The sequence below is a fragment of the Phytophthora sojae genome, assembly GCF_000149755.1.
Source record: "Phytophthora sojae unplaced genomic scaffold PHYSOscaffold_17, whole genome shotgun sequence".
Lineage (NCBI taxonomy): Eukaryota > Oomycota > Peronosporomycetes > Peronosporales > Peronosporaceae > Phytophthora > Phytophthora sojae.
In genome coordinates, this window is record NW_009258131.1 from 150,745 (window position 1) to 168,867 (window position 18,123).

General features: G+C 52.2%; 6 protein-coding genes across 6 annotated transcripts; 4 read left to right on the forward strand and 2 right to left on the reverse strand.

Moving 5' to 3' along the window:
* Nucleotides 1–631: 631 nt before the first annotated feature.
* On the reverse strand, nucleotides 632–1,198 carry PHYSODRAFT_348625 (hypothetical protein). Its single transcript, XM_009540928.1, has one exon. It carries the CDS (start codon nucleotides 1,099–1,101, stop codon nucleotides 637–639), a length of 465 nt encoding a protein of 154 aa, XP_009539223.1. The 5' UTR covers nucleotides 1,102–1,198; the 3' UTR covers nucleotides 632–636.
* A 4,487-nt stretch (nucleotides 1,199–5,685) lies between these two features.
* Nucleotides 5,686–6,426, forward strand: PHYSODRAFT_534351 (hypothetical protein; the record flags this gene model as incomplete). Its single annotated transcript, XM_009540929.1, has 1 exon — nucleotides 5,686–6,426. One exon carries the CDS (start codon nucleotides 5,686–5,688, stop codon nucleotides 6,424–6,426), a length of 741 nt encoding a protein of 246 aa, XP_009539224.1.
* Nucleotides 6,427–7,320: 894 nt separating this feature from the next.
* On the reverse strand, nucleotides 7,321–7,686 carry PHYSODRAFT_289249 (hypothetical protein; the record flags this gene model as incomplete). Its single annotated transcript, XM_009540930.1, has 1 exon — nucleotides 7,321–7,686. The coding sequence occupies one exon, from the start codon at nucleotides 7,684–7,686 to the stop codon at nucleotides 7,321–7,323; it is 366 nt and encodes a 121-aa protein (XP_009539225.1).
* Nucleotides 7,687–11,127: 3,441 nt separating this feature from the next.
* PHYSODRAFT_307875 (hypothetical protein) lies at nucleotides 11,128–11,669 on the forward strand (the record flags this gene model as incomplete). Its single annotated transcript, XM_009540931.1, has 2 exons — nucleotides 11,128–11,319; nucleotides 11,346–11,669. The coding sequence occupies 2 exons, from the start codon at nucleotides 11,128–11,130 to the stop codon at nucleotides 11,667–11,669; spliced, it is 516 nt and encodes a 171-aa protein (XP_009539226.1).
* Nucleotides 11,670–12,595: 926 nt separating this feature from the next.
* PHYSODRAFT_289250 (hypothetical protein) lies at nucleotides 12,596–14,042 on the forward strand. Its single transcript, XM_009540932.1, has 4 exons — nucleotides 12,596–12,749; nucleotides 12,917–13,146; nucleotides 13,205–13,686; nucleotides 13,749–14,042. The coding sequence occupies exons 2-4, from the start codon at nucleotides 13,116–13,118 to the stop codon at nucleotides 13,962–13,964; spliced, it is 729 nt and encodes a 242-aa protein (XP_009539227.1). The 5' UTR covers nucleotides 12,596–12,749; nucleotides 12,917–13,115; the 3' UTR covers nucleotides 13,965–14,042.
* Nucleotides 14,043–17,032: 2,990 nt separating this feature from the next.
* Nucleotides 17,033–18,103, forward strand: PHYSODRAFT_534290 (hypothetical protein; the record flags this gene model as incomplete). Its single annotated transcript, XM_009540933.1, has 1 exon — nucleotides 17,033–18,103. The coding sequence occupies one exon, from the start codon at nucleotides 17,033–17,035 to the stop codon at nucleotides 18,101–18,103; it is 1,071 nt and encodes a 356-aa protein (XP_009539228.1).
* Between the last annotated feature and the right edge of the window lie 20 nt (nucleotides 18,104–18,123).

The window sequence follows — 18,123 nt, forward strand, 5'->3', positions numbered from 1 at the left end:
GATGTCAACTGATCCCGTGAATAGGGTGAAATGTCCAAGGTATAATTCTCGAGGCTCACCCCGCGTGCTTCAATCAAATGGGCACAGCGACTTGCAAATTATCTGATATCATTTTCGGATGGTAAGGGTCTGCATACGCGCGTTGTGCTGATACTGCCGTTTTGGCTGATTGCTCGATAAGCTGACCTCAGAGCCCTGGTTGGGATCTGGAAGTCCTGGTTGGCAAGAGGAACTGCGACTAGACGGCACATTGTTGCTGACGACGACGACTTGCTTGCTTGCTTTTTTTTTTGAGAAGCACTTCAGGCCGATTTGAGGCAGGGCCACAGCTGCCCATGAAGATCTACCGTGGTTTCGTACTCCTGGAAAGCGTATGTAAAGTATGTACTACGTTGTAAGCAGTAGCAATGGTAATTGGGATTTGGCCATCAAAGTAAAGTCCGATTTCCAGTGCTGTACTCTGGGAAACGAAAAAAAAATCTTGAAAATGTGTCGCGATTCGACAAGTAACCCGCGGCCATGGGAGAATCTCGAGAAGAGTTTATCGTTTCCACTTCTGCAGCCTACTGCACTAGCCTACTGCCTACAGAGATCACCTTACGCATTGAAAAAAAAGTGAAGCTATCAATGTATGGATTAATCAATATTCAGTCGACCGTCTAGCGTAAGATAAGCCCCGTCAAACACAAACGCCAAGTCCTCCGCATTGCCAAGCAAGCGTAACATGGGCGTCATCCAGTCCGACTCGCTGCTCAAGCTCAGAACCCGAGTCTGCTTCCAGACTGAAGCTCTTCCTGGCGAAGCCTTTTTCATTGTCCCAGCCGAACACCGTGACTCCACTCGCCTCGAATCGCTGGTCAGTAGCTTCACAGCTAGACTCCTCCCTCGCTCAGATTCTCCCAGCTTCGGGAACGCGTGGCGCAGCATCTCCTCACACAGAACGACTTTGGTCTTCGTCTTGGCGACAATGAAGCCTTCGGGACCTTGTTCCACGTTGGCAGCACGGATCTCGAAGGTCGGTTGCGAGAGGGAGACAAACCTCCAGTACTCCAGCACCGCTTCAACGCCTCGTCCATTCTCCACGATCACATCTGGAGCCATGGCTCGCTGCAGAAACTCACGGCGAGCGTGCGACTCGTGCAACGTTGGGTAGTTAGGAGAGTTGCAGCGCTCGGATATGGGCACATACGCCGTCAAGGCGAAGCGGAACAGTCGGAACAGGGGTATCAATAAAAAAATTCAATATGAAAATTGTTAATAAATCTGAAAAAATATGTATTATTGGCAAGTGCCATATTAAAATTTATATTATTGGCTCGTATGATTTGAGGGCATACAAAAACACAGTCATGATACATGGAATTCAAATATTTAATCAGTATAATAATGATTATTGGCGATCGTCATATTTAAATCACTATTACTGACAAGCAGTTTTACCAATTCAATATAATACTGAATTGGGAGAGCCCTGAGTCGGAAGTACTCGGCCACCACGCTCCAGGGGGTAATCTCAGCGATGATACGTGGAGAGATGGTCTGGTGCTGGAACTCGAGCTCTGCACTTGGTCTCGCAACACTTGTACTTGCTGCTCGAGAGTGTCGGCGTGGTCCTTGAGCTTCTGTCGGTACCAGATTTGAGTCAAGCGGCGACGCTCTCGGTTCAACTGCGCGGCGCCTTCTTCTTCTTGAAGTTTGCGGGTCTGAACTTGAGTGTCGTGTGCAGGAGGAGGAGCTGGTCTTTTGCCGGTATACCAAGGGATACTCCCATGGTCGAAAGATATCGTCACGGCGACGCGTTCGTACGGAGATGAAGTCTTGTGGTCAGGGGTCGGAAAAAATAATACAAAAACAATTATTACGGAATTGTTCCACTAAAAGAATTGATTATTGGGAATCGGCGTCTTGCAATGATAATTATTGAGTCTAGTGGGCTTCAATATTTGTCGGTATTTTAATCTACATACAAATGTCAAGATAAAAGGCAAGCTCAATACAATAATTACTGTATTGTTCCACTAAAATAATTGATTATTGGTGGGAGTCGTATTGCAATGATTATTACGGAAGAAAGAAGCCTGCAATACAATTTTATATTTTATTTTTTGGTGGAAGCGCTCGGCCATGTGTGGGATCGAAGACTGACTGTAGCGCGCAGGAGCTTGGTCGAAGCCGCGGTGGGTGGATACTCCGCACCTCGTTGCACCGATCGCTTCGTTGCTGAGCGAGTGGGTGTTGGGGGGATAGAGGGCGCTGCTCATTTTGGGGCCAGAGCGGTGGGAGTGTCCGAGGTCGACTCGGCAAGAAGACAAGTGAACGGAGCAGTCTCAGGGTGAGTGACCGATAGGAGAGAGAGAGAGCTCATAACGCATTTCGTGCTTACGCCAGATGATCACATCCAAATATGGCAGATGACCGGCTTGTGCACATCTCCCACGGCTGTGACGCCTCATACAGTAGAAGGCTTGCAATATTGTACGAAGCGGCCTATGTGCATTGACTGTACTACAGCCAGACCATCGCTTACGTGCAATCACGAAAGTCGTTATCGACGAGGGTTCCAATCTTCTTGCTGGGATGACTGTGCGATTGACGCTTGAAAACTCTTCGCTAGGTGGCGCACGACGACCTCAAGTTGATCTGAAGTTCTTCTCACTGGAGTGCGCCCGAATAGCAGGGTGCTGTCTCAATTAGGGTTGTTTCATGCAGTGCTCGAAAGTACACGAAAGTACTTTCGTGCAGATTCATCAGCCCTTTATTACGGGGATAGCCCATTGAGACATCAATTGCGTCTCTCTACTAAGTACGATTAAAGCTCTTGAAATTACAGGCATAACCCTACCGAAACTGGTGCACGAAACAGCCCTAGTCTCAATTACTGGCCGGACAGAAGGCTACCGTACGCCAAGTTGAGGTTCTTGCACGAGCCTTGCGAGGAAGAGTCAATTTGGAATCACCACTAGTCTCGGAAGCGTTGCGGCGGGTGCTGTCCATGCTTGAAGAGGATAACCATTGGTTATCCGCTTGGTTATTAACACCTTGTCTCCGAACGTCGTAAGTTACGACATGTCTGTTTTTTATGTTGTAAGTTACGACATTGAGCGCGTTGTAGACACGATATTCTCATACTTTAATCAAGTTTATTTCATGCAACCGCAACCTATAAGGTGCGAGAGGTATTTGCGACAAGCTCACAGAACCGGGTCAGAGGATGGTTTCAGGTGGGTGAAAGATTCCAGTTTGATCCAGAGCCTGGACAGTTTGGTCCAGAGTCCGGACAGTACGTCCAGAGTTGGACCAGACAGATATCCTTCAGTGAAGGATAAGTGAAGAACCTTCACCCAGCACACGAAGTTGACTTTAGACACTTTTGGCGGCAACTCAGGGTGACCGGCTAGACCTGGGGAAGCGCGCCGTGTAGCGCACGCCCGGTAAGAACGCAGGCAAGCGCAAGAAGACACGGTAGGAACTGCTTCCCCGCGAAGAAGGAAGCGATGGTGGACAATGACAGCAATGACAGTGAGCGTGTAGGTTGCGTTGCAGTTAGTCAGTGGTCAGTTTCGTGTGGTTGAATAAACGTTTGTTGAGCCAATGCACCTTCTTTCATGTGATTTCTGATCGAATCTGCAGAACAGTGCACCTCCTCAGCCATCTGTTGACTGCAAGTGGGGTCATTTACGACATTGAGCGGCGATTGCTCTATTTCTATGTCGTATCACTTACAACATTGGCGAGAAAACCTGATGACAATTTATACACCTATCCCGACGAGAAACACATGGTCCTTACAAATATCAAGTGAATCTGTAACTCGTAACTTACGACATGCGCATACGCGTCTGAGGCGAGTACCGTTCCGAGACAATGTGTTAACCAAGCCCGAAGTTAGCCGTTATGTACACTTTGTCTTCCCGACGTGTAGTACACGTCACGGGGAGCTTCGAACTTCAATCGATTCGGCAAGACAGCCAATGCGATGCATGCAGCTACTTCGCTGTCTGCAACAAGTACAGTACCGAGCTCTTAAGACACTACGATAACCGTTTAGAGACTCTCGTAGGCGAAACTTTGGTCTGGGAGGACAGTGTAGACTTCCTTTGTGTGCAAACGTGGGGTAGGCAAGAATAATGTAACATGAAAATTGGTGGCAAGTTTTCAAACCCTGGTGTAGCACCTTCCTGGCAAAAATTGGCGAAGTTGCCGTGCAAAAGACACGAAAGAAGTTAAAGGCGCGCTCGGCCGGGGGCTTTGCCCCCGGCCGAGCGCGTTGACGTCATGCATTCCAGCTATACAAATTTACACAAGAAGGATTCGTGGGATTTAGAGCGGGGCCCAAAGCCGCAGGAAAAAGTGCAATCCGTTAGTTGTGATTTCAATGATTTTGAGTAAATGTTAGCTTATAAGGAGAAAATGCAGCTATACTAGTTATGATTTTCCAAATAAATTTCATAAATTTAAGAACTGCTCACTACAGTGTGTGGTACACACTACGGATACAGTCGACATTCTGGGAACAACCAGCCACGAAATGTACAAATTGGTGATGTTACGGTAGCCATAATCTGTGTACTATAGTTCTTACGAACTACGAATATGCTTGGGCATAGGGTTATACTATAAACCTTTTAAAGGGCCCAGTGCATCACCGGGGGCATACCGGCGGGTGCTCATTCCCCAAGTCGCTTCCAAAAGTCCCCCACCCCACGCAGACGCGCGCACGCAACCGAATATGAAGCAAGACCAGCGCTTCAAGGCCCCGTACACGTTTGAGATGATTGAGGAGTTCAACCAATCGCTCATGCTGTCCGCCATGAAGCCCACGGCCGATTTCGGCGAGTACGCGCGCGTCCCTAGAACTGGATGTCGTCGCGATGAACAGCTGGCGCTTGGAACGGTACTCCACCGATGGCTTTGTTTACTGTATTAGTAATACAGTAAATCAGTATTACTCGGTCGGCAAGGCGTCCAGAGTTTTAATACGGTTAGCGAGTTCCCGGATCGGATACAGGTATCGCGCACGATACACATCTTGATGAAGATCTCGAAAAACTCACTACAGTACGGGTCGCTAGCACCGATAAGTAGTGCGCTTTTCACCTACTAAACGTGGATACTAAAGGTTTTGGTTCATGTAGAATTATTAAGACCACGCGTATGCCTATGAAGATGAGCAAGGGCGTTTTATTTCTTACGAGTCTCAGTATCTTGTGACGCGATCCAACAGATATCTAGTTCTGGGCGGCATCTCTTTACACTTCCTCAGAATTATTTTGCTTCACTTCACTGCACCGTATCATAACTTTCAATATGCTCAAGACTTCGAATTTGCTCCTGCAAAATTATAATAAGGTTCTTTCCTGATCGCAATGGTTCGTCTCGAAGGGGGTGCATTGCAGTTGCGTGACCGTTTCCGTTGCCTGCAATGCCTTTGCTTCACCAGATGCAGCTTTAAATTATCGTTTCCCCCGCCTATTTCGAATCGTAAAAGCCCAAAATTCGATAACTGCGCTATTATTGCGCGCCCTATCGACTGCTGTAAGTAATACTCTTCTATAAAAAAATGGTTCACTTTGTGGACAACGGCGCAAAGGTATAAAATAGCATCAGTCGCGATCGCGTTAGTGGGAAGGAGCTCGTGTTCATCATGGTGAGTTCATCAAACTCGCTCACATCGAAGTCTGACTTATGGACTCTTTTGACGACGCAAGACAACGACTACACGTCTTCTGGCGTCGAGCTCGCAAGCTTCCGATAACATTCCAACCAAAACTTCGCGGACAGTATTCATCAGAGCGTATTCGCAAGCTCTTAGCCTACAGCCAAACCACGCCGTTGTCCTGGACAATCATCGTCAGTCTGATCTCACCCTTCCCGTGTTTGGTGATCCTCATATCAATTGACGATGTTCCATTGGCTTCACCCAGAGATGGCTCCAGTGCGAAATATCTGTTTTGGGTCCGAGACTTCGTCACAATGGCTCTCATGACGAGAGTGATCCTCGAACAATTCCAAGTCACCGTGCCAGCTCTCAACCTCACATCGACTCAAGTTTGTTTGATGCCGATCATCTCGAGTGGAGGGGCTGTGGTGTTCATGATAGATATCGATGGCAAGCGTCATTGGCTTCCCTTTACCCTTTGCTCTTGTAGTGGGGATCAACGTCTGGTTCTTAGTGCTGGTCGCATGCTTCGTGGACTTCTTCGGCAGAGTTTTAAATCAAAACCGAGTGCTGTTAAAGTAGCTGATAAGGGCCATCATCGTGCTCATTTGCCAAGTGTTGCTGACCTTCGTATACCCAGCGTACTTGTACGGATTCATCAGCGTCAGTGCCAAAAACCAAAAAGTTCTACGTCATGCTGCTCCCAGTCATCAAAATTGCTGCGAGGAACTGAATTAGCTACTGCTTCGGCAACAACTACGAATTGATCCCTCAGGTCATGATATCTAACGTCGACGTGTTTAACGCATTGTACGTTTCCAGCTCGATGGAGAACTCGCACTCAAGCACTACGGTGGTGCAGTGGTTGCGTTGGACATTCTCCTCGGGCTTGTATCATTATTGGATATTCGGCATCTCAGTAACGCGATCCTTTTTCTGCGTCGAAAAATCTCCGCTGACCACCCTCTAAAAGCCGCAAGCTTCAGTGAGATCGCTCTAAGAAGATCCGAGAGCGAGATCCAGACTTTCGTTGCTGCGTTACGGTCCATTGGCAAAGTCGACGACATATCTAAGCGCCTTCAATCTGAATACCTTAAGCACCCTTCGACAAGTGAATATCCCATCAAGAGACCGAAAGCTGATTCCAGTTGAGCCCGTACGCCACTCACTCCCTACAGCAGACCTGTACAAAAGGTGAAGAGTCTCTCGTTGGAGTTGATTCCAACCGAGACACCGTTGATGAAGATTTTCTCCAACAAGGAGCGCCAGTGGTTTCTGGAACGCAGCGCAAGCGCGCTCTTTACCGCGGAGTTTGTGATTCTGGTCTTGTATACGAAAATCATCATCCCGCTGATCTATTGTGCGTTGCATTGGTGATTCCTGGAATTCATATGAATACTTTATTGGCATGAGCACCAGCAGGTTCGGGTCGGTGAGGACGTCGTCCAGCTTGCCATTGAGCTTGAGCGCTTGGAAGACGTCGTCTGTGGACATTCGTACACCCTTCCGTACTCAAGCTGTTGGGTCTGCAGACTGCTTGTACGAGTCCGGGGACTTTGTCGCAGCTTCGAGCGTCTTGGCTACGACGTCGTTGCCATAGGTCTTGGTCAAAGTTGGGATCACCGTCTTCGCCTTCTCCGGGTACTTGAGGTCGTACTGACTCACGTACTTGGCCCATGCGAGGAACTTGGGGCTCTCGAACAGCTTCTCGGCCGGCACAGCTTCATCTTGGCAAAGATATCGTCTGCGACCTTTCCCTTCTTCAGCCAACTCGCGGTCTTCTGCTTGTCGACGAAGTTTGTGATCTTCTTGAGACCAGGAATCGCGTTGATGCCGAACGCTCTCTCCTCGCTCTCGCCGTTATTACTTTTATCGCCCCTGAGGCTTTTGGTGGGGACGGTATCCACAGAAGTCGAATAAGCCACAGCCGTGGTGGAAACTTTCGAGTCCGTCACCGTCGAGGCAGCATCGACCTTTGTGAGGAGGAAAAAAACGCCGCAAAGCAATGCGAAGCACAGGAAACGCATTGGATTGTCGTGCTAGTTAGGCACTTGTTTCTAAATTGACAACAAGGCTCTGGACGAACCAATTTGCTGAATGTTGCCCAACCGACTGCATGCGTAAATTTGTTGACGGCACTTTACATCTTCACCTGATGATGATGAAGGCCCTTTAGAGTTAGAGTGCTGTTCCTTTTGATACTGTACTACACTGTAGTCCGTTTACTTTTTATGTGCACAGGGATCTGTGCAGTATTTGCAAAGTGTATATGAAGTTGAAGCTTTCCGGTTAAGCTAAGGTATAGAGCGCTGTTCCCTTGGGTTTCCATACACAAATTTATTGTGCACGCAGATCCGTATTTCCATTAAATGTGAAATTTTCATACTGTATAGTAATGCAGATACGTCTCCTTGATCGTTCAAGTTGATAATGCAGCACTTCGCATGAGTGCGATCTACTACGAAGTACTAGGCTACAGGAAATACCAACACGTTTTAAAAGCCTTCCCAGCCAACCTTTAACCAGGAATAACATGGGAGAACGAGGTTCGAGGCGGGGGCGAGTTCCCACTTCTGCTGCTGTTGCCATTGCCGTGGGGCTGTGTACCCGAAATGCGGGACCTCATAATGGACCCGAAGCGCTTGACTTGCCGATACTTGAGCATCGCCACTCCCCCGTAACCCGTTCGAGCCGTGAATGCTGCGGTCGCTTGCAGGTAACTGTGAAGCGTGTCAAGTTTGTCCTCTAGTGAGACGAGTGGCTGCGGGGTGAAGCCGCCGTTCTCCTCCGTCCGGTCCTTCTTCTTGTCGGGCATGGGGGCGCCCATGCGAGCGCAGATGAAGTTGTGAAGGCGACGAGCGTCGTCACGCTCTTGCTCCCAAATAGGCTTGGGGGGCTCCACCACGAGCGACAACCGCCTCGAGCGCGTCGGAGACGACGTAGTCGACGATACTCCAGTCAAGGATGGAGCGCGCTTCTCGCGCTTGTTGGCTTCCACTTGTACGAACCAGTCGTGCGCGTGCTCGAGGTAGATCCACTTGCCCACGGGAAAGATGCACAACATGGCGCTATTAACTAGCTGAGAGGCCTTGATGTTCATGGCGAAGGTCACCGCCTCCATTTCAGAGGAAAAGAGTGCGTGCACGGCCACAAACGGTTCCTCGTACTGCGCATGGGCCGCCTTAAGCTTTGACAGCACCACACTCGCAACCGCAAAGGTGCATCGAGCAGTGCTGGTACCTGAATTGAAAGTTTTCCTTCGAGGTGACATGGGCGGTCGTGGTTGATCGGCCAGGCAGAGATGGTCGAGATTCATTATTGTTCGACGCGCTAGGAACCGGAGACATCGCCACTTCTTGGAATGAGGCGAAGTGTACACTTCCGTCTCCTGCAGTTGAGTGGAGAGAGATCGTGGACTCCTCCACGAGCGGGCTCCACGTAGACATCGATCTCATCCGTGACTCATTTCTGCCACTTGCTGTAGCTAGAGTCGCTCCTCATCAACTTTCGATCGATCGGCTCGCGGCATCAGCGCGTACGTCTTGAGCGGTAAAGCGAAGTACTTGAGCTTCGTCACTCCCGTGCTCTCCTGGAACCTCTCGGCTGCTTCACGAATCGCAAAGAGAGATCTAGCGGACTGCAGAATCTGAAAAGCTGGAGACTTCTTGGGCGCAAACGTCGCCTCTGATCGCTCCTCGCTACTCTCGTCTAGGATGACAAAGACCGCATAATCTGTCTCACTCGTACTTTCGGTCTGTGCAGTGAAGCGGGACGGTGAATACGCCTTCAATGGGGAGGCGGAGGGTTTCGCGTTGGTGAAGTGGAGGTGGCCTTGCGCTGTTGTACTCTTCCGTTTCGAACATCGGGGGCTTGTGGTTTGCTTCCTGGAGGACGAGAGAAGATGAAGTTTTCTTGCAGAAGCTGACTCAAGGCTTGTGACGTAATGGTCAAGTTTTGGTTCGAGTTTCGTACACTCGGAGACGGCTGGCGCAGCGGTGATACCGAGAAGATCGAGAGGACCGACAGGTTTCCGGTGCTTGTTCGTCGCCAATGCTCTGCTCAACCTCCTCCAGGTGCTTTGCCGTGCGATTCCACGTCGTACCAATCTGCTTCTCGACCACTTTGATGTCGAAAAATGCTAGCGAGTTGCCCTCCTTCAGCACTTCAGCTTGTCGACGCTCCTCGGCCGCCAAGACACCGTCTAGCTGTCGCTGTCGAGCGGCACTGGGTGGTGTGTCCACGTTGAAGGATGTGACGTAGTTGCCGAGTGTTTGGTCTGGATTGAAACACTTCTTCATGGCCTTAGTCTCTTGAGCCAGCAGCAGCAACTCGTTCGCTGGGACCAGGGCTTGCCTCGCTGTATTATTGCTCGAAGCCATACTGCGAGAAGTATCGGGAGATTTATCCTCGCTCACAGGAGGAAGAGGAATTCGAGGGAGCGTCGCCCCCCCCTGAGGGTTGAGATACTTTCTCCGACTCGGTCGTCTTTGAAGTCCGCCTCGGCTCCGTCGTTTGGGCAGCTGCAGCTTGCTGTGTCTGCGAGATCTTTGCGGTAGTTCCGGTAGAGGGTTCTTTAGTTGCACCGCGGCGCGTTGCCGCCGCAGCAGACGGCAAAAGCTTCTCAATGCGTTCGTGGTTTACATGTTCTCGGAGCACCTTCTGCTTGTACGCTTCCCACTTTTGCGTCTTGTGGAATCGATCAATGTACACGATGCTCTCCGCGTGCGACTGGGCTGCAGCGCGCAAGGTGTCTCGAGCCGATCGCGACAGACGATTGAAGACGTCGTACTTTGACAGAAGCAGCACCTCTACTGGAGTACTCGCGCTCACGGTCACTTCACAATGAATCACCTCGTTGAAATTCGCCCCCGCAGCGCTACAGTTAACGCACAACCCCCGCCAATTAGCACACAACGTGTAGATAGTAGTGTCAAACGTACTACGTACGCGTCATCGCCGACCACCCGGAAGCGACCGATACGCTCAACGAACACCTCGTGTCTCACTTGGGTAAACGGATCTGCGATTTCCTTCGTGCGACGCCATCGATGCTGCCGCCAATGGCAGCTACGACGCGGTGCAATGGGCGCGCGACCACGGAGTCCTCTCAACTAAGTCGGACCGAATCACGGAACGGGGACGCAACCCACGAGATGGCTATAACTTCCCGGTGCCGGAGGCTAACCGCGAGAGCCACGTCTTCTACGTTGCGCGCGCCGCCGCAGTCAACCGACACCCGGAGATCGTGGAGCTGCTGCTGCCGGACCTAAGGCTGGTGGAGGACTATTCTGACCTGCTGCTGAGGTCGACGCGCAGCAATACGCCGCTGCTGACGGAGCTGATTCTCGAGAGGTGCGAGGTTAATAGGTAAGGCGCTGTGCGTGGCCGTCAGCCATGAAGACCTGTGGCACGTGAACATCCTGCTGTGCCACGTGGAGTTGCGGAGCGTCACTGCCGTGTACGACAAAATGCGCTCGCGTGGTTCTTACGTACTTGCTCGGCTCGAGCAGTTCTTCGACGACACGATCGTCCTGGCGAGCAGAGATGGAGAGCTTCCTGTCGTTGAAGCGCTGCGCGAGTATGCCAGTTACATCGCCCTCACGGAAAGCTTTTTCGAAGCTGTTCGCTGGTACTCACTGGTCCGCGACCACCGGGAACTCGTGCGTCTGCTCGCAAGCAATATCAGCGCAGAGGCGTTGGTTCAAGCGATCACCCGATGCGTCTCGCCCAGTCGTGCTGGAATGGACGCTGTGCGCGTGCTCTCGAATCAGCTGATGCTGGCCATCAACGAGTTCGCGGCTCCGTCATCGACGAAGACCCCCGCGGGTTTGTTATCAATCCCGTGCTTGATGAAGAAATCATCGAAGCGGGCAGAACTGGGGCGATTCAAACGGTCCGCGCGCTAAAGAAGGATGCCAGCGCTAGTGCCCGCAATGACTGCTTCTGGAGAGCAGTCCTCGCCGACCCGCCACACCGAGGCAACGAGTATTCAGTCAACGACAAGGTTTAACGGAGGTATTGACGTGGTGCGGAAGCATCGTTGAGAATGATTAGATCACCGTCTCCATCCAGCTGTATCAAGATGAATTCTAGCGCCCGATCACTAAACGACTATCGAGAGAGAGCGTCGTGGCAGGGGTCAACCCGTTATCGTCATTACCGCCGCAAAAGCGGAGGCTGAGCAGCAGGACGTCGCTGCAGTCGATGCTAGTACGGGGAGAAATCGTCGGTGAGGCTGTGCGCTTTGTGGATCCGGCCGTGGAAGGTCCTTGCACGGCCGTGTTGAGCCTTTCGCTGAACGGTATCAACTACACTTCGACTCAGAGCCCGTTGCAGTTTACGTGTTATGTGGAGCCGATTCTGCGTCGGATTAACCCAGGGTGGGATGCGATGGAAGGGGCCAATGATGCGCTGGCGCTGGAAGATGGAGCACACCCGAGACTTCGGCTGTCAATTGCTGGTTCGCTTCACCCTCCAGGACGAGAAAGAACCAGATGAGAACGGCATTGTGGTTGACGCGCAGTTCACCCCTAACTCTGCAGCTTCTGCAACAGGAGATGGCGCGTTGCAGTGCGTGAGTAGTGGGTACTGGAAAAAACCCAGTCAGTTTTTTTCTCCCCGTAATTTACCATAGAGAACAGTCGTAGAACGTTCTCCGTGAAAGAGGTTATTTCAACGATGCACGCGATCAATACCCTCTGGTGAGAAGGAACACCCTTATCACCTGCAAGCACCGCATATAGCAACATTGGGATTGCATGCAAAGAGGGTTTCATTCTAAAGAAAAACAATATCATCCACGCGCGACACGTGGCGTCTCATCATTGGTTGAAAAGCTATGTGACACGCCTTCATTTCCGCTTAAATACGTCCGGAAATTCTCTCCCCCTTTTTTTCCTCATTCCAGAATCTGCTGCCTCGAGGAAAGATGGTGAAGCTCTTCTGTGCGATCGTTGGTGTGGCGGGAAGCGCTTTCCCTGTGGACATTGACGCGGGTCAGTCGGTGGGAGACTTGAAGGACGCGATCAAGGCGAAGAACCCGGCGACTATCACGTGCGACGCCAAGGACCTGCAGCTCTTCCTGGCGAAGACGGAGGGCGGCGCGTGGCTCGTGTCCGACTCAGAAGATGTGAAGAAGCTGAAGAAGGGCGAGAAGACTGTCGCAGTTGAGGCTTTAACAAGCGAAGAGAAGGAGCTACAGGGGGAGTCTGGCCTGCAGAAAGTGTTGAAGGGCATGCAGAAGCCATCAACGGACCAGATTCACGTGCTGGTGGTGGTTCCGGAGCAAGAACACGCACAAACTGGATTGTGGCTTGTCACTGGATCCGTTGGCAACGCGCTGAACACGAAAGGGATTCGCTGCAGGCTGTACCGACTGGCGGGGTCATGCCTTGGATACTACGATCCCAACCTTCGTGCTGGCGAAACCGACAAGGCGCTGTGGTATGATGAGGTGATGTTGCGGATCCATGTTCTTTTCAAAGAAGGTATGCATTTTGGTTATTGTAGAACTGTGCTGGTTGATGTCTCACAGATGTTGTACAGAGAGGGATGCTTTGCTATTTGAAAACGAACTGCAGACCGAAGGTATCAAGCAAACTTCCCCACTCGATGGCCACACGATCTCGACGACTGTGGCCCCAGTTTCTCGGGAGTTAAGCGAACTGCGACGCATCTTTGCCATGCATTATGTTCCAGATGATACCGAGTCCCCTCAAGTCTCAATGACGACTTTCTCGTCCAACACCTCGATCGTTGACGTAGCGACTGACGAATTTAAGTACCAGCGTATCGAGAGTGAAGAGTGGTTCGGGTCGGTGGGGAAGGCACAGAGCTGCCATGTGATGTCCAGAGAGCATTGCCGGAAATATCCAAGCTACAAGAAGTATGACAACGACCCAAGCAATCGTCTTGCTCTTTCTGCAGAAATGCACGAGTGGTTTGATGCTCGGTCCTATGCGGTGCCGACGATGAAAATTTCCGTCGAGTCCACATCTGAAGGATTTGTAATCGGCAACAGATACAAGGTACGAGTAGTTTGAGTACGTGCTGAATACTACTTGTTCTAACATTATTTACGATGCCATAGGTCGATTTGGTTGTGCGCGCGTGGAATGCTGGATTCGCAAGACTTCTCTCGCTGCGTTTGAAAGAAGGCTTTGCTGTGTCGGATGATGGCTTGGAGATGCGAACATCCATCTACGTACAGAACAAGAAGGTGTTTTGCGACTGCATGGAGTGGAAGCGCAAAGAGATAGAGAAGAAGTGGAGAGAGCACGAGGATATGGCACCTGCTGTGGACTGACTGCACCACGCGTAAGATCCTATTGACTTCAATTTCAATTTGCTTTTCATCCTAATAAATATAAAGTTACTAATATACAACGATGGCGGACCAACTAGCCGAGCGCCGCCGCTACGCGTTACGTTAATGTTTTCGACCAATCGCAGGTGTTGGCGCCACCATTTTTGGACCATTTCGAACGAAAATGTGGCCGCGCCGGCAGCCGGCGCACGCAGCTCCTGGTGGGGCTTCAAGCGCTGCAACCTCAGCTCCAGCAGATCGTCCATTGTCCTCTCGAGCACCACCATCTTCTGCGTCTTCAGGCACATCTGCACCTCTTTTTGCGCCTCGTAGGAGCGCCGGGAAGGCCCCAAACCCCACTGTCAAAGCTCAAAAGACCTCTAGTTCAGGCACAGACGACGCTGCGTGGCTGCTACGGGCTCTAGACAAGAAGAAAAAGAAGAAAGTCTAACCTGATGCAAGCAAGAAGGTCACTAAGCCCTCAGAGCCCGAAAAAGCGGCGAAAAAGACGCAGCCGAAGCCGAAAAATGAGCGAAAAGGAGGTCCACTAGGCCTCTCCATGTCTGTACAGGAGCGCCAGCAATTGTGGCGCAGTGGAGCAGCTAAGAAGCCTGAAGATGAAGCAGCGGAACGGGCCAAGCAGCAGGAGAGAGAACGTCAAGAGACGGGCTTTGATCGTGTCTTCCAGGAGGTCTTCGGGGAGCAGCAGAAGGACAAGAAAGGAGGCGACGAGGAGGAGCTCAACAGTGTTTTATCCAGTGGAGATACAGGCGCCAATGCGTCGTCTTTAGGGCTGTCGGTGGTTGATGCAGAGACAGATAAAGACAAGGAGGTGACGAAGGTGTCGGGCAAACGTAAGGCTGCTCTGAGTGATGACGAGAAAGAAGAGGAGGCGTGGGGCTTCGCGACGGCTGGGAACAGTGGGTTCACTCTCGATGACTTCGACGCTCCATCTGACAGCAACGACGCGGGTTCCGGTGATGTGGGTGATGCTCGGAAGGCTGCGGAGTTTGAGCGCTGGAAGGCCGAGGACGCCCAAAGTGCGGTGAGCGACAACTTCGTCAAGCTGAACATGCGTAAGAGATTCAAGGGCAGCTCTGGGCGCGCCAAGAAGCGACCGGCGTATCTGCGCGCACGTAATGAGAACCTGCTGGACGAAGCTACAGGTGAGAAATCTTCAGGCCTCGCTCCGGTGGTCAATGCGAACGGTACTCAACAGAGTAAGAAGGAGAAGTCGATGCTGGCTGACGACGGCGTGGACTTCACCGAGGAGTGTCTGGAAGTGCTGGCCAAAGCCGAGAAAGCGCGTGGTCTCTCTAGTCAAGAAAAATCGAAACCGAAGAAGGAGGCCGAGTCATTGACACCGCCGAGGTGTCATCATGCGTTGGTCTGTCAGAGCTTGGAGGTCAAGAAGAAGAACAAGAACCACGGCCGCAAGTTCTTCGCCTGCCCGCTGGGATTCGATGAAGGTCGCTGCGACTTCTTCCTCTGGGAAGACGACCACGTCCCGCTTGCACTGCAGACACTCTTCACGGCTTCTTCTTCCTCTGACGGTGTTGCTGAGTCCGCAGCTGAAGCAGAAGCCATTGAGTGCGTTCCTCTGGATATTGAAGCTACTGAAGAGGAGCAACGTGAGGCGATGCTCACCAATCTGCTTCTGGTGTTTGGGCACGCCGACTTTCGTCCTGGCCAGCAGTGGGCGATCTCAAGGGTGCTGCGTCGTAAGGACACTCTCCTTGTGTTGCCCACGGGTGCAGGCAAGTCGCTGTGCTATCAATTCCCAGCGCTCTTCTTGCCTGGAATTACGCTCGTGATCTCGCCGCTTATCTCGCTGATGAACGACCAGTACGAGAGTCTCCCCGCCCCATTGAAGGCTCGCTCCTTGTGTCTTTCCGGCTCCGGCTCGGATTCAGGCTCGTCCAAGGCGAAGCATGCGGCTTTTGTGCGTGATCTGCTGGCGGACAAACTCTCTCTGATCTTCCTGTCGCCGGAGAAGGCGCTGGATGCTGGAATGCAAGCGCTGCTCGCGTTACCGCGGGTCCGTGCGCGCTTGGCACTAGTGTGTGTCGACGAAGCGCATTGCGTCTCAGAGTGGTCCCACCACTTCCGTCCAAGCTACTTGCGGCTGGCAGAGGTCTTCCGCCACACCCATGTGTGACTGCCACAGCCTCGCGACGTGTTGTCCACGATGTATTGCATCAATTGCGCTCACGTCGGCAGCTTCAGAATCAAGGTGGCGAGAGCGAGAGCGACATGGTGCTGCAGATGCCATGGCAAAGGAAGAATCTGGCGCTGGAAGTTCGTTCCGTCCGGTCGAATGATGAGCGACTGCGGCATCTCGTCCACATCCTCCCCGAGTTGAGCAAAGGATCAACACAGTCCTCCAAGGCTGGCGGTGGAGGTGTTATCGTGTACGTTCACCAGCAACGGCAGACGGAGGAACTTGCAGCTCTGCTGCGTGAACAATTGCCCAACGCTTGGCGCACTGCTGGAAAGGTGGTGGCGTTTCATGCTGGCATGGCGCCTGAGGCGAAGGAAAAGGTCCGCACAGGTTTTGCGCGAGGCAGAGTGCGCGTTGTGGTGGCTACTATCGCATTTGGTATGGGCATTGACAAGAAGAATGTGCGGGCTGTTGTGCACTTCCACATGCCGTCGTCTGTCGAGGGATACGTGCAGCAGATTGGACGAGCAGGTCGTGACGGCAAGTCTGCGCGAGCGTTGCTGTATCTGCTGAATGAAGACGCGGTGCACTTCCGCTCGTTACTGTTTTCAACCGCATTACATCGCGACCAGCTTCGGAGGCTTATGGCTCTTGTCTTCCAGAGTCGGGAGAGCTTATCCCCAGCGAGCAAGAAGCATGTAGTGGCTGTGAAGTGCTCGGGAAGAGGTCAGAGAGCTGGCAGTGACCTGACGCTGGAGTCTCTCGAGCGAGATTGGCTGGAGCGCCACCTTGACCTGAAGGCGGCTTCGATCGAGACGTTCCTCACGTTGCTGGCCCTCGAGACGCAGCGTCAGAAGGACGACGAGCTGGGTTTACGCGTGGCACTCCAACCTCTGAGCATGAGTCAATGTACACTGCAGCTGCTGGACACTCAAGCGAAGAAACTGGGACCGCAATCTACAGTAAGTCACTGCTCGGAGCGGTGCAGCGCAAGGAATTGCCTAATGCACGCGTGACACATCGTAAGGACGGGTATCTGAGCTCTTGGGTTATCGACTGCCACCTGCACGAAGTAGCTCAATGGTACGGACGGACGACTGGTGCCAACAGCAATGGAGACCAAGCTGCAGCCCTGTTAGCAGCTTCCGACGCTCAGCAGGCGGGTGAAACCAATGCTGCTGCGGTCGCTGCCGCCACGAATGAGCGTCGGCTGCTACAAGAATTGCGAGCGGCTCAACAGACTGGTCAGATCCAGCGCTTTTCGCTGTCACAGCCCGCATTCCAGCTGCAGTTGAGCTGGAGGGCTGAACTGACCGACGAGATGAAGAGTGAAGTCGTGGACCGATGGACGAAGCTGTTGTATGCGAAGCACGGGCATCTCGAGTCGCGCCAGCTTGCTCGTCTCGCTCATTTGTATGGAGCGCTGTACGCGGCAGCTCTACCGGCGCCTTCTCCGACGTCAACCGCGCGTGATGGCGAAGATGAAGAAGACGAAGAAGATCTGGATGATAAGGCCCATGCTCTCGAGACCAAACCGGTACGTTACTTCGAAGACGACGACGATAAGGATGATGCTGCAGCCGGTGGAGACGACGTCGAAGGTGACGAGGATGAGCGTTTGCTGCAGAAAATGCTGCGGCCGCTGACCGAGTCTCTGATCGAGGCTATCGAGCGAGGTACACGCTCACTCATTCAACTCCGTCTTGGCGGTGGAGGTCCGCTTGAGGGCAGTGATACTGAAGAGAGCACGAGCAACGATGAAGGTATCAAATGGACGAGTTACGCTGTGGCCAAGGTATTTCACGGATTGACGACGCCGCAGCTTCCAACTCGGCAGTGGCGCGACCACGTCTGCTGGCGACGGTACTCTGACCTGGCATTCGAGCGCATCGTGCAGATTGCACACAAGGTGATCCTGGAGGAGGAGGCTTTGGAATCGACTGTAAAGTCGGCGAGTGTGGGCATGTCGACAACTTAATGGTACTATGGCCTGTTAGA